This window comes from Heptranchias perlo, chromosome 8 (assembly GCF_035084215.1).
Source record: "Heptranchias perlo isolate sHepPer1 chromosome 8, sHepPer1.hap1, whole genome shotgun sequence".
Taxonomy (NCBI): Eukaryota; Metazoa; Chordata; class Chondrichthyes; order Hexanchiformes; family Hexanchidae; genus Heptranchias; species Heptranchias perlo.
In genome coordinates, this window is record NC_090332.1 from 81,924,934 (window position 1) to 81,939,778 (window position 14,845).

General features: G+C 43.1%; 1 protein-coding gene across 1 annotated transcript in view; it reads right to left on the bottom strand.

Moving 5' to 3' along the window:
- The window catches only part of fermt1 (FERM domain containing kindlin 1), a 74,448-nt gene extending 59,874 nt beyond the window's left edge, over positions 1 to 14,574 (bottom strand). Inside the window, exons 1-2 of the mRNA XM_067988400.1 lie at positions 14,349 to 14,574; positions 8,070 to 8,243 (exon numbers count right to left, since the gene is read on the bottom strand). Of these exons, the coding sequence (XP_067844501.1) occupies positions 8,070 to 8,243; positions 14,349 to 14,391 (217 nt within the window). The 5' untranslated portion in view covers positions 14,392 to 14,574. The remainder of the gene's footprint in view (positions 1 to 8,069; positions 8,244 to 14,348) is intronic.
- Positions 14,575 to 14,845: the final 271 nt, after the last annotated feature.

The window sequence follows — 14,845 nt, forward strand, 5'->3', positions numbered from 1 at the left end:
TACTGGAGTGGACTTTTGAGCTCAAATCCTACTATGGAGTTTCTGACCAAGGTAAACGTGCTACCAAGCTGATATGACAGGGTTAAAGTTGATGGGCTATAAATTCAGCCGTGTAGCGACTGTTTTTTTTAGGCGCGACGCGGCCTCCTGACGTCCTAAAATGGCGTCCGGAATGCATGTGCGCGCTTCTAGCGTGACATGCGCCGGACACCATCTTGGTAAAGGCGTTTGTGCACGTGCAGATAACGAACGCCGGTACCACATAAAGTAAGGAGAATAAATGTTAGATCAGTGTGCAACGCTGATTTAAAGGGGCAGATACGATTTTGGAACTCAACGCTCCAGCTAATGCACTGTCGTAACCAAGCACAGCTGAACAGGTCGTAGACGGCCTGGAGGACCCCCCTACCAGCGCTATTTAAAGGGACCATGCAGGATTTACAGTTTAGTTGCTGGATTATTGTTTCTGGCTGCTGAAGCATTTGTACCTGTTTTTGGAGGCCTCCATACTTGAATACTAGAACTAGGGGACATAGCCTAAAAATTAGAGCCAGGACATGCAGGAGCGAAGTTAGGAAACACTTCTACACGCAAAGGGTGGGAGAAGTTTAGAACGCACTTCTGCAAATGACAGTTGATGCTAGCTCAATTGTTAATTTTAAATCTGAGATTGATAGATTTTTGTTAGCCCCATATCCCTTAATACCTTTGGTTAAGGCGGGTATATGGAGATAGGTCACGGATCAACCATGATCTCACTGAATGGCGGAACAGGCTCAAGGGGCTAGATGTCACTGCCACTTGCTGCCTCCTGTTATGCGCCACCTTCTCCTTCAAGAAAGTGAGAGGTTTGTCCTGCAGTATGTTTGGATGATATGACTATCATGGTGCAATAGCTGCCGGTGTGTGTGACCTGTGAGGTGTGGGTGTGCGGCTTGCAACAGTGGTTATGTGTGAAGATGAGAGGAAGCATCTGATTGGAAGAGTTGAGTACTGATTGAAAGAGTTTGTTGGTATGTGGGTGACGGGGCGTGTAGTGCATGCGGCTAGTGATGTAGTTGGAGGAGACACCACTTGACAGTTGACCTCACTCACCTTGACCATTCGTGTCAAAGCACTGAACTTCTTCCTGCACTGCATCCATGATCGTGGTGCTATGCGCCTGGAATTGACTTCATCTGCTACTGCCTCCCACTGCCTCTTCAGCATATGTCTGGAGGGCTTCTTGCCCCACTGCGGATATAGGATGCCCCTTCTTCTGTCCACCTCTTGCACCAAGGCCTCTAGTGCATCAGCAGAGAACCTTGGCGCACACTCTCTCGCAGGCCTGGTACAAACTCAGATCGGCAGATTGGTGAGGTCTGGTGTGCAGATTGGAGGATGTGGGATTTAGTAGTGCGCAACCTTTATTCAATGTTTTACCATAACTCAACAGTTTGTAAACATAGGGACGGGACCTGCATCTGTGTTTTACGTGTGCAATGTCTGATCTCTGTTCAGACTCCGCGCGGACCCGTATCTTACATTTTGCAAGGAAGAGGCGCAGGCTGCCTTTAAAAAGTGCAGGCTGTCTTTAAGAAGTGCGAGCAACTCACGTGGTATTGGGGCCCCCCTGCTGGTGAGAAGCCATCCAACAGTGCAGCCAAGCCTGGCTGCTCACCAGAATCAGGTAAATGATCAGGCAGCATGAATCTCACGCTTAGAGCCAGGACTTTCAGGAGTGAAGTTAGGAAACGGTTCTCCACGCAAAGGGTGGGAGAAGTTTGGACCGCTGATCCGCAATTTTAAATCTGAGATTGGTCGATTTTTGTTAACCAAAGGTATTAAGAGATATGGGGCTAAGGCGGGTATATGGAGATAGGTCACAGATCAACCATGATAGAAAGGATATTATTAAACTAGAAAGAGTGCAGAAAAGATTTACTAGGATGCTGCCGGGACTTGATGGTTTGACTTATAGGGAGAGGTTAGACAGACTGGGACTTTTTTCCCTGGAGAGTAGGAGGTTGAGGGGTGATCTTATACAAGTCTATAAAATAATGAGGGGCATAGATAAGGTAGATAGTCAAAATCTTTTCCCAAAGGTAGGGGAATCTATAACGAGGGGACATAGATTTAAGGTGAGAGGGGAGAGATACAAAAGGGTCCAGAGGGGCAATTTTTTCACTCAAAGGGTGGTGAGTGTCTGGAACAAGCTGCCAGAGGCAGTAGTAGAGGCGGGTACAATTTTGTCTTTTAAAAAGCATTTGGACAGTTACATGGGTAAGATGGGTATAGAGGGATATGGGCCAAGTGCAGGCAATTGGGACTAGCTTAGTGGTATAAACTGGGCGACATGGACATGTTGGGCCGAAGGGCCTGTTTCCATGTTGTAAACTTCTATGATTCTATGATTCTATGATCTCACTGAATGGCGGAACAGGCTCGAGAGGCTAGATGTCACTGCCACTCACTGCCTCCTGTTATGCGTCACCTTCTCCTGCAAGAAAGCAGGAGGTGTGTCGGTGAGTGTCCTGCAGGGTGTCCTTGCATCTCAACGGCCAGGCGCGGGTTAATTGCGCACCGCGATTCAATTCGGGGGTTATCGAATTTAACCCCCGATAACTCTTTGTATTAGTTTGATTTTAAAAATAATAAAACCTAGTGTAACACATTGGCTTTAAAAAGGGAGATTCTCCTGGATCTGTGCCCAGGTGCATTGAATCCAACTTGCCCAATTTTCTGATACTCACTGCATCCAGGTGATCTAATACACCTGAGCACAAACCCAGGAAAATCTCCCCCATCACGTCGACAAGAAAAGGTGTCACAGTGAAGCAATCTGACAATTACTCAGGAATCATAATAAGGAGTCCTTCGAAAATAATTGTTGATGATTACTTGTCAAAGTAAACATGTCTCTCAGTTTTAGACTATAGTCATGGCTCTTTAAGGAAACATTCCTCATTATTCAGCCTTCTAATATAATCTGAACCCTGTGATTACAGCTGCCTTTGAAGACAAGTTAAATTGTTCTGTTATTGCTGGTCTTCAAGATCATTGCTGTACATTTTGATGTTTCACCGAAAAACCAGCAATCATGTCTACATAAACAGAATGAGAACAAAGATGATTTTGTGTCAGAAAATAGTTTTAAACCAATACTATATTAAGCAGCAATACCTTTTATTTCCAAGGAATTAAGAGTAATTGCTAACCAAGCTTTCAAAAGATACTTCAGTAATCATTATGAATAATGCTTAACTCTTTTAGATCAACAATTTTCCTTTGTGACCCTACAATCTTCCTGCAGTGATGGATGATGCCATTGGCTTAATACATTTGTTTCACAATCCTAGGCATGAATCTTGACTGAGTGTATTTTATGTTTTATTGTTGATTTATTGCTTTGTTGTGCTAATCAATGCAATTAATAAGATTGTGTGCAAAAGCGGTTTGAACAGATTTATTGTCAATACGCAACAACAAATTCCCAATAGAATTTAAAGCCACTGAGGTCTACAAATCCAACTGTTACTTGTCACCTTGATCTCAAATATTCAAATTGCTTCTTTGGATGCACAGCTACAAATCATTTTAGAATATCATAGTGTCATATCATAGTAGGTACAGCACAGGAGAAGGCCATTCAGCCCATTGTGCCTGTGCCAGCTCTTTAAAAGAACTATCCAATTAGACCCTAGTCTTTCCCCATTGCCCTGCAATTTTTTCCTTTTCAAGTATTTATCTAATTCCCTTTTGAAAGTTATTATTGAATCTGCTTCCACCACTCTTTCAGGCAATGCATTCCAGATCATTAGAACTCGCTGCGTAAAAAATGTTTCTTCATGTCGCCACTGGCTCTTTTGCTGATCAACTTAAATCTGTGTCCTCTGGTTATTGACACTTCTGCCACTGGAAACAGTTTCTCTTTATTTATTCTATCAAAACTATTCATGATTTTGAACACCTCTATCAAATCTCCCCTTAACCTTCTCTGTTCTAAGGAGAACAACCCCAGGTTCTCCAGTCTCTCCACATAACTAAAGTCCCTCATCCCTGGTACCATTCTAGTAAATCTCTTCTGCACCCTCTCTAAGGCCTTAGGACCCTCCATACCCAAGTCCAGGTCATTAATATATATCAAAGAGCAGTGGTCCTAATACTGACCCCTGGGGAACACTGCTGTATACTTCCCTCCAGTCTGAAAAGCAACCATTCACCACTACTCTCTGCTTTCTGTCCCTTCACCAATTTTGTATTCAAGCTCCCACTGTCCCTTTAATCGCATGGTCTTTAATTTTTGCTAACAAGTCTATTATGTGGTACTTTACCAAATGCCTTTCGAAAGTCCATATACACATCAACCACACTAACCTCATCAACCATCTCCATTACTTCATCAAAGAACTCAATCAAATTAGTCAAACATGATTTTCCTTTAACAAATTTGTGCTGACTTTCACTTATTTGCCCGTACTTATCAAGGACCAATTAATTTCTTCCTGGATTATTGTCTCTAAAAGTTTCCCCACCACTGACTGGCCTGTAATTTATCCCTCTCCCCGTTTTTGAACAGGGTTGTATCATTTGCAATTCTCCAGTCCTCAAGCACCATCCCCATATCTAAGGAGGATTGGAAGATTGTGGCCAGAGCCTCTGGAATTTCTATCCTTACTTCCCTTAGTAACCTAGGACGCAACCTATCTGGACCGGGTGACTTTTCTACTTTGAGTACTGCCAATCTTTTAAATACCTCCTCTTTATCTATTTTTATCCTATCCACTATCGCTACCACCTCCTCCTTTACTACTACAATGGCAGCATCCTCTTCTCTAGTGACATTTGTCATAAGCCTCCTTTTTCTGTTTCATTTTAATCTCCATATACTTAGTCATCCAGGCATCTCTAGCTTTGGATGCCTTTCCTTTCCTCCTCTTGGGAATGTGTCTACTCTGTTCCTGAACCAGCTCCTTCTTGGAGGCCTCCCTTTGTTCAATTTCTGTTTTGCCTGCCAATTTTTGATTCCAATCCACCTGGACAAGATCCCTTTTTAACTCACTGAAATTAACCCTCCTCCAGTTAAGCATTTACACATTTGATTGTTCCTTGTCCTTTTCCATAACCATGCTAAACCTAATGATATTATGATCACTGTTCCCCCAAATGCTCTCCCGCCTGTCCCACTTCATTCCCCAGAACTAGGTTCAGCATTGTTTCCTTTGTGGTTGGGCTCAAAACACACTGTTCCAGAAAGTTCTCTTGTTCACATTTCAGGAATTCCCCCCCTCTTTGCCCTTTACACTTTTACTATCCCAGTCTATATTGGGATAATTGAAGTCCTCCATTATCACTACTCTATAATTCTTGCATCTTTCTGTAAATTGCCTGCAATTTGCTCCTCTATCTCCGTTCCACTATTTGGCCTATAGTATACACTCAGTAGCATAACAGCTCCTCTATTTTTCCTTAATTCTTACCAAATAGATTCTGTCTTTGACCCCTCAACTACATCATCCCTTCCCAGTGCTACAATAGTTTCTTTGATCAAAACTGCCACCACCCCCCACCCACCTCCTTTCTTGCCTTCCCTATCTTTCCTGAATACCTGGTAGCCAAGATTATTAAGTACCCAATCCTCCCCTTCTTTGAGCCAGGTCTCTGTTATTGCCACTATATCATAGTCCCAGTAGGTGACCTCAGCCTGCAGCTAATAGTTTAGTACGTTAGCACTTAACTGTTATTAATGCATGTATAGTTGAGGCAAATAGCATAGATGCATTTAAGGGGAAGCTTGATAAGCAGACGAAGGAGATAGGAATAGAAGGATGTGCTGATAAGGGTAGATGAAGTAGAGAGGCAGGAGGTTCGTGTGGAACATAAATACCGGCATAGACCAGTTGGGCCGAATGGCCTGTTTCTGTGCTGTAGACTCAATGTAACTCAATGTATAATACAGTCCCTACAATGCAAAGTGAGTAGTGATCTGCCTTAATGCTGTCATGGAATTTTGCTTTTTGTACTTGCACTGAAGTAAGAAAATCAATTGCCAGAGTCCTCCCAGGATCTATCCTTGGCCTCCTCTTCCTCAACTACATGCTGCTCTTTGGAGACATCACGTAGACATGGGGTCAGCTTCCAAATGCACGCTGACGACACCCAGTTCTATCTCTTTATCACATGTCACAACCCTTCCACTGCCTGAGTTGTCAGACTGCTTGCCCGATATCCAGTCATGGCTGAGCCGCAATCTCCTGCAGTTAAACGTTGGGACGACAAAAGCTATCGTCTTCGGTCCCTGCCACAAACTCCATTACCTCGTCACCAATTCCAACCCCTCCCTGGCCAATGCCTTAGGTTGAATCAGACTGTTCGCAAACTCGGTGTCCTATTTGACCCCAAGCTGAGCATCTGACTCCATATACTCTCTATCACAAAGACCGCCTACTTCTACCTCCATAACATCGCCCACCTCTGTCCCTACTTCAGCCTATATGCCACGGATAAAATCTTTATCCATGCCTTTGTCACCTCCAGACTTGACTATTCCAATTCTCTCTTGGTTGGCCTCCCATCCTTCGCCCTGTGTAAACTTCAGCTCTGCTGCCCGTATACTCTCCCACATCAGGTCCCGTTTACCTATAACCCCTGCATTTACTGACCTACATTAGCACTTCATGTTTAAATCCCTTCATGGCTTTGCTGCTTCATATCTCCTCCAGCCCTACAACCTCCTCTGAACTCTCCGTTCCTCTGACTCTGGCCTTTACTCCATTCCTTCACCCCTCCATTGGTGGCTATGTCTTCAGCTGTCTAGGCCCCATGCTTTGGAAGAGAAAAACTGAAAACTGATATAAGCTAATAGTGTTCTTTAGATACCTATTACAACCTAAATATAGGTTTATGTCAGTAAAGGGGAGAAAAATATATGTGGTTTGTTGCATTTTTAGAATTTTATTTATTTCATGTTTTTTAGGGTTGACTATTATACTCATCAAGATGAGGAATATCAATGCTGAAAATGGACCACTTAAGCATTCTCTTTTTAAATTTGTTCTTGGGATGTGGGTGATGCTGCCAAGGCCTCATTTATTGCCAATCCCTAGTTTCCTTGAGCAGGTGGTGATGGGCCTTCCCTTGAACTGCTGCCATCCTTGCAGTGATGGTGCTTCTGCAAGGTGTTTAGTAGGGAATTGCAGGATATTGACCCATTAACAATGGAACAGCAATTTTAGATATGAGGGGTAAGTTTACATCCCTTCTGCAGAACCCTGCCCATATCAAGGATTCGGCCATCAAAATGAATGCAAAATTGTGGGGAGTACGTGGTTGAATTCTTGACTTCGTCTCTTGGCAGGCAAGAACTAGAGAATAATTTCATAAATTATCCCTGTAGAATATAGCACTAAAGTTTACGTGCACACACGAGGCTTCCATCGAAGTTTGTTCAGAGTTACGGCAGCAGAGCAGGACAAACCCTGAGGAAATTGAGCTCTCCTCCCATGTCTTAACATCAGCTTCAGAAGAATAACATCTACTGCACCAGCCCGACATTTCTATTTCTCACGCTATCTATCCTCATGGCCTCGTGAGTGAGATTTCCAGCATAGGGCCAATTTGTTTCAAATGCTGGAGTGTTCTGTGATACAAGCCACACCTCACCAGGAACTGGGTTGAGACTTTCCAAGCTATTTTGGATCAAGACACTTACAGGGGCTGCTGGTCGGGGGGCCGATGGGGTTTGAGATGCTTAGTTGCACCATAGCAATATGGATTAGCTGGTCTTTACCTGTCTGCCATTTTCGTATGTCCGTATGTTTGTAAAACAGACTTTTATCCCATTGCTCTGAGTTGATCTTAACTCAGGTCTCAAAGTGGATAAGACTTTTCCCTAGATCTATCCCCCTTCATCATCTAGTCCTTCAAGTTCTATGGTAAAATAATGTTCACTAGTAGAAAAAAATGCAGATTTTAAGAGGTGCAAAAGACAGTCAGGACACAAGAATTGGCTGAAAATTATATGGTGAATTGTTGGTCAAGCAGAACATCACCAACACTTGGAGACATGAATAAACAAAAACTTCACTTACGAATTTGTTCCACTAATTTTAGCATGACTCCTCCAACATGAAAGTCTCCTGTTACTCTCAAATTAAACTCCAATGGTAAATCTTCACTTGGCTGATCCACCTGAACGTTAAGCTCCCAAGAAGCAGCTCCATAATCGTTAGATGACGTCATCTTGTCAGGATCTATTTCCAGCTCTGTCAATGAAAAATAGTACAAATTTTACAAAGGTTAACATTTCATGTCTTAGTGGTCATTTGCACAGCATGGGCTTTCATATCACCTAGCCTCTGATATCGGGTAACAGTTTGCACTGTCCTTCCTGTAATTCAAATTTTAACCAGTATTATTTTCTTAAAGACATTGGCCAGGCATTTCCTAGGAGCAGCTGATTATTTCAATAGTTTTCTTTATTAGTTTAAAGGGTCAGTCAAATTCATCGTGTGGAAAGGACTTTTGCATCACAATATTTTTGTTGTAAAATGACACACCCCTTTAAATTTCAACAACCGGTCTTGCCTGGTGGATCAGAAGACAAATGCAATGCTGAACCATCCAAACCAGGCAGTTCCATGTTCAGTCACCCACCTGTAACGGAAGTAACGCATTTAGTCTCTGGGACTCTGAGCTACAGAAGGGTGAAAGATCTGCCAGAAGTCCCGTGATCACAATCCATTAATCCCTGCTGTAACTCCGTTCCCTAGACACTGACTCCATCCCTCTCCCTGGCCACTGTCTGAGGCTGAACCAGACTGTTCGCAACCCTGGCGTCCTATTTGACCCTGAGATGAGCTTCCAACTACATATCTGCTACATCACCAACTTCCACCTCCATAACATCGCCCATCTCCGCCCCTGCCTCAGCTCATCTGCTGCTGAAACCCTCATCCATGCCTTTGTTACCTCCAGACTGGACTATTCCAATGCTTTCCTGGTCGGCCTCCCATCTTCCATCCTCCATAAACTTGAGCTCATCCAAAACTCCGCTGCCCGTATCCTAACTCGCACCAAGTTCCGTTCTCCCATCACCCCTATGCTCGCTGACCTACACTGACTCCTGGTCCTCGATTTTAAAATTGTCATCCTCGTTTTCAAATCCAACCATGGCCACACCCCTCCCTATCTCTGTAACCTCCTCCAGCCCTACAACCCTCAGAGAGCTCCTTCAATTCTTGCCTCCTGCGCATCCCTGATTTTAATCGCTCCACTATTGGTGGCCGTGCCTTCAGCTGCCTAGGCCCTAAACTGTGGAATTCCCTCCCTAAACCTCTCTACCTCTCTCGCTCCTCCTTTAAGCCACTCTTATCTCTTTGACCAAGCTTTTGGTCACTGTCCTAACATCTCCTTATGTGGCTCAGTGTCAAATTTTGTTTAATAACACTCCTGAGAAGCGCCTTGGGACATTTTATTACAATAGAGGTGCTATATAAATGCAAGTTGTTGTAATGTGTGAGTTTCTGTGTGTCAACATCACCTGAGGGCATGGTTGGGCTGAATTGAGCTTTGGTGCCTCCCCCATGTTAAATAATCTCTGCCTCTCACTCTCTAAGCTTACACACAGAGAATGATCACTTCAGTGAGGTACCAGAAGGTTGATATACCCCGGCACACATCATGTCCTCAAGGAGATAGAGAACAATAGGAACAAGGGAAATTCTGACATCTGACACACTGTTGATAAAATAGGACACTGAATACATACCATAAATTTTACACTGAATTTATCCCATGCTACGCCTGATTTGATAGCACTTAAGGCTGACAGCTGATGCAAAAAACAGACACCTTTCTATTTATCAGCACTGATCTCTTCCACCAAAAAACAACCCTTTCTGTGAAATAAGAGGATATAGAAGATTCCATTTATTCTCACTTTATTGTTCCTCATTATTGGCCCCTTCTTCTAAGGTCTTCATTGTTTCCAGTAGATCCATCTTATTGTTAATTCTGCCTTTTAATACTTCCTTGCACATAACTTTGAGCAGATGATTTTTCTTTTAAAAGATGAAAGAAGTCAGGGCTGATGAATGGAAAGGTTTCTGCTTCTTGCATCAACTCTCAGTCTTAAGTATCATCAAATCAGGCATAGCACAAGATAGATTAATTTTCAAGTTTCCTCCGTTGTAACTTAAATGAATACTCCTCAAGTGAATAACTTCTGATATACCGTTGTGACAGTCGCACGAGCCATTCCCTCTGAGTGACTCCGCCAATTAGTACTGAATTACGGGCAGTCTAGCCTGTGGACTTACTCATCCTATTGAAACTTGTTTCGCTGAGGGGCCCTTATAGTTGCAGAGAATGAAGTCCTAGAGGATAGTTTCTCAACCAACTCAACCTCAGGCTGTTTTTATTACTTTAATTGTCACATTGGTCAGACATGAGCAATGTTAGCTCCGTATCAATGGGCGACATAGTCAAAAAGAGCAGAAATTCCAGAACGGGTGTGAATCAAGCACGATTGATATGCACCAGGAAACCCATCTAATATACTGCACATGGTCACTCCAGCCAGATCTTCTTAGGCTTTAATTAGTTATGCAGCGTGAGCTCCCACATGTGGATCAGGCTGCCCCTGGAACACGTATGCATGAAGGGCTCTGGCAGCAGTGTAATACATTTTCTTCACCCCACCTTATTGTACTGAGAGATTAAACAATGGATTTTAAAGTACAAGTATAATTACAGCTAACCGACCATAAAGAGTGCATAGACAAAGAAAAACTGTGCAGTTTTCTCTACGTTACAGAGTGACAAACTGCAAAGTTGTGAACACAGTGAATTAAGGCATCTTTCAATGTATTGATGCCGAAAGTCAGTTATTGCCAGTTATTTTAAATCACTTGTTAGCATTTCATAGCAAGTGAAATAAAGATGTTTAAACATTCACATTATTTCTCACCAATGGAGGGTTCCTGAAAGCACTCAGCCATATTTATGGATAGTTGAGGTGCTGATGCATACAGTAAGGAAAAGGAGGAGTGCCCTCATAGGCACTCAAGTTCATGAACACCAAGAGAAGAGTCATCCAAAATGCTGAGAAGAATGATCGCTCTCTGCAACCACCCAGAGGACCTGGCTACAAAAGGGGAAGATAGCAGTTGGGGGAAAAAAAAGGCCTGGAATTTCCTCATATTTTTCTCTCTAAATATGGCGGACGAGCGGTGTAGTGTCGATTTTTAGCGAGGAAACTCAAGTGCAAGTGATTGCCATCACTTCTTTGCTGAAAAACTGCTACATGCAAGTTCTCTGGCTCTTTTTGGCCGCTTCCACCATCCGCCCATTGAAACCCTCATTTCCATAGCTCCACCACCATCCAACACAGCAACTGATATGAGTTGCCACCAATGCACTCGTGTGTATTTACAGCCATTTGAAAATCAGGTCTGATGACGCCATTCCGTGTGACCCGCAATGAAGCTGAGGAGCATTACAATCGTGCCCGTGCAGCAAGAAGGCAAGGTGGTGAAGATCCTTAGAGATTCTGAAAGGCCGATTCAGATGCTTGGACAAGTCAGGGGTGTTCTGTAGTTTGAAACTCAGTTCAGTGTCAAACGGGACTATATGCCACTGAGTTCAGCATGAGTAAGGAACTAGCAAAGGGGGTGGAATTAAGGATTAAGATGCAGAGTTTCTGGCAGGAATCAAACAGGGCAGCTTCAGTTTTGCCAGTGTTCAGATGAAGAATGTTCTGTCTCATCCACTACTTGATGCTGTGATGTCCAAATGTCTATCCAACAACAGTTGTGCAGCAGAGGGTAAGGTCATAAGGGTAAAACTGGGAGTTGTTGGCATATATACGAAAGCTGATTCCATGCTTATGGGTAATATCACAGAGAGGTAGCATGAAGGCAAGGAATGGGAGGGGCTAAGGATGGAACCCTGGGGTATGCCAAAGGTGATTGCTTGGGTGAGGAAGGCAAAGCCATAGCTGGGGATGCGTTAGATATGTTATGACAGGTCTGAATGAAACCATGAAGGGCAGTGTGTTGGTGGTGGACCTTGGAAGAGAAGTAGAGGATGGAGTGATCAACCATATTAAAGGCTACAGAAAGGATGCAGAGAACGAGGAAGATTAATGCACCTTGGCTGCAGTCACAAGGTAACACTGATGACCTCGATCATGGTGGGCTTGGTGCTGTGGGCAGGGTGGAAACCAGAGTAAAGGGATTCAACAGAACGTGGTGGCACGTCCAGCATGCAATTCATGAAATGGCATTACGAATGCGAGTGAGCATATCGCTGGACCTGATTTTCAACAGGAAAAGAAGTGGAGGATTTGCAACCTAATGGTTGTGAATGGTTTGGTGTGCACTGATGCCTCAAATGATTCTTCACAAATATCTGCTGGCTTCACCCTTCATTACATATCCGAACAACAATCTCCAGGTATACCTGAACATAGCAATACTCTGGTCCCAATTACAACTGAAACCTGATCCTACTAGCTAGGTCAGTTCAAAGGCATCCAGTATTTCTTGAAGATTTTCTGAAAAAAAACTATTAGGAGTGTGTGTTAGGAGTTAGAATGCTGTCCTTTCACTTCTGGGATTTAGCTTTGTTCTTAGCTTGACTGTACCTCATATAACTGGCCCAGAGCCTCAAAACTTGGGTTCATCAATAACACAATAGCTATACTTTAGTCCCTGGCTTGTTTTCATGAGTTTTAGGAATATATCTAATCAATATTGATATTCATTGACTTTTCTCCAAATTTACCCAGGTTTTTTGGGTCCAGATTTTTCTCTCCCCTTTAAAACAGAACATGAGACAAGTTCCAAAAAATAGGTTTTTAAAATCAGCAATAATAAAACAAAATTAAGGATCATTAAAGTTTTATGGATTTACTAAGTTTACTTGTCAACAATCAAATTTAAGAGACAAAAACATGGATCAAGGAGAAATATGGATTGCATACATACAAAGGTGACTGCCCTGTTTTTGTGCCAATTACAGACAAAATGCAAAGTGTGGAAGCTGAGTCCAGTTTCTTACTTGGTTTGCAAAATATATCCTATCCCACATTTCAGTTCTTACTTGGTTTGCAAAATATATCCTATCCCACACCATGTCCTGCTTGCCCAACACCCCTGTCCTCGCTGGCCTACATCAGCACCCAGACCCCAACCACCTCGAATTTAAAATGTTCATCCTTGTGTTTAAATCCTTTTATGGTCTTGCCCATCTCTATCTCTGTAACGCCTCCAGCACTACAGGCTCCTCCAAATTCTCCGTTCCTCTGACCTCAGGCCTTTTGGGCAGCCCCCTCTCTCCTTCGTCCCATCACTGGCAGCAGTACCATTAGCCAAGGAATTCCCTCCCTAAATCCTTCTGCCTCTTCACATCTCTCTCCTTTAAAACAATACTTAACCACCTCTTTAACCAAGCTTTTAGTCACCCCTCTTCTTTGGCTCGGCATTCATCTTTTTGATGGCACCCTTTAGAAAAACATCCTGAAGTGCTTTACACGTTAAAGGCACTATACAAATGCAAGTTGTTGTTGATATATAAATATAATGGAGAGCAAATAAAATTAATGTTACTGTAAAACCAAGGACAGATTACAGGGAAAGTCAATGATTGTGATCTATGAAGTGTTAGTTGTCCCTTGATAAACAAATAAATCAGGGTGTAGGAATGGCACAACACTGAGCTAAGAATTAAAACAAAATTACTCAAATTTATTGTCCAAGACTGAAGACAGCAAAGTCCACCTTGAGAAAATCTGGTTACCCCACATTCCTTTTGATCATCCCAGAGGGAAAAAAAACCATACAAAGCAAACTGAACTTTGATACCACCTGCTAGCACTAACGCTGCCTGTTGAGCAAGTGATTACTTGTGTAAAATATTCTCAGACTAAAAATACACGACTCTTCAAATATTATCGACCATTAAAACAAGTGAACTGAACAACAATGGCCCTATTGAACACGCAGCCAAAATTAAATCTCTATTAACAATGCAATCAGTGGGGTGGGAGGTACATGCAAATAAAGCGTGAGGGGGGTAGAAAATGAAGTGGGGAGGGAAATCACAAAGAGAAATAAAACAAGGAGGATTTAAAAAAATTAAACACAGGAATAAAGAAACAGGACGACAACCTCAATATGTCAGAGGGCTTGCAAATGGAGGGTTCTTCCAAGACTGCAATAAGTAGGAAAAGGTGACAAAACCGTATGAGGGGGGAGAGAGAGGGGGGAGAGAGATCCCCTGGGCTGCCTCTCTCCTGTTCCTCCCTAGTGTTAACAGGGGGGAGAGTTTGGCTGCGGGCTACGGCTTTACTCTCAAGGTAAACTCACCTGGAGAGAAGGGGGAAAAAAACCCCAAAGAAACACTCGACATTCAGCAGAAACTAAAACATTCGTTTCGTCGCGTTGCATTTGCGAACAGAATGCTGTCGGTTCCCCAGTCAGTGAAGCATTCCTTGACCGCCAGAGTAGCTGGCGGGAGCGAGATGGAAATGTTGGTGATAACCGCACGCCGCAAAGTTGAGGAGAGACTGGAAGGTGAGGGAGATTTTAACAATCCCCTCAAGGCAAAGATTTTCATGACTTCCTGCCAGCCAACGTATGCTTTCTTTAAATCCCGGAACTCCTTAGGTGTACAACAAAGATTGTCAGAATGCCTCTTTTCATTAACCCTTAAGCAGACACTGGATTGTCCCCAGTGTCAAGATCTAAACAAAAGTGCCTCCTTTTTGAGGGGTACAACTAATAAAACCCCAAATCATAAAAAGGACAAAGGAAACTTGATTTAAATCATCATGTTTCCACCCATATGCAATGCACACTCCAGT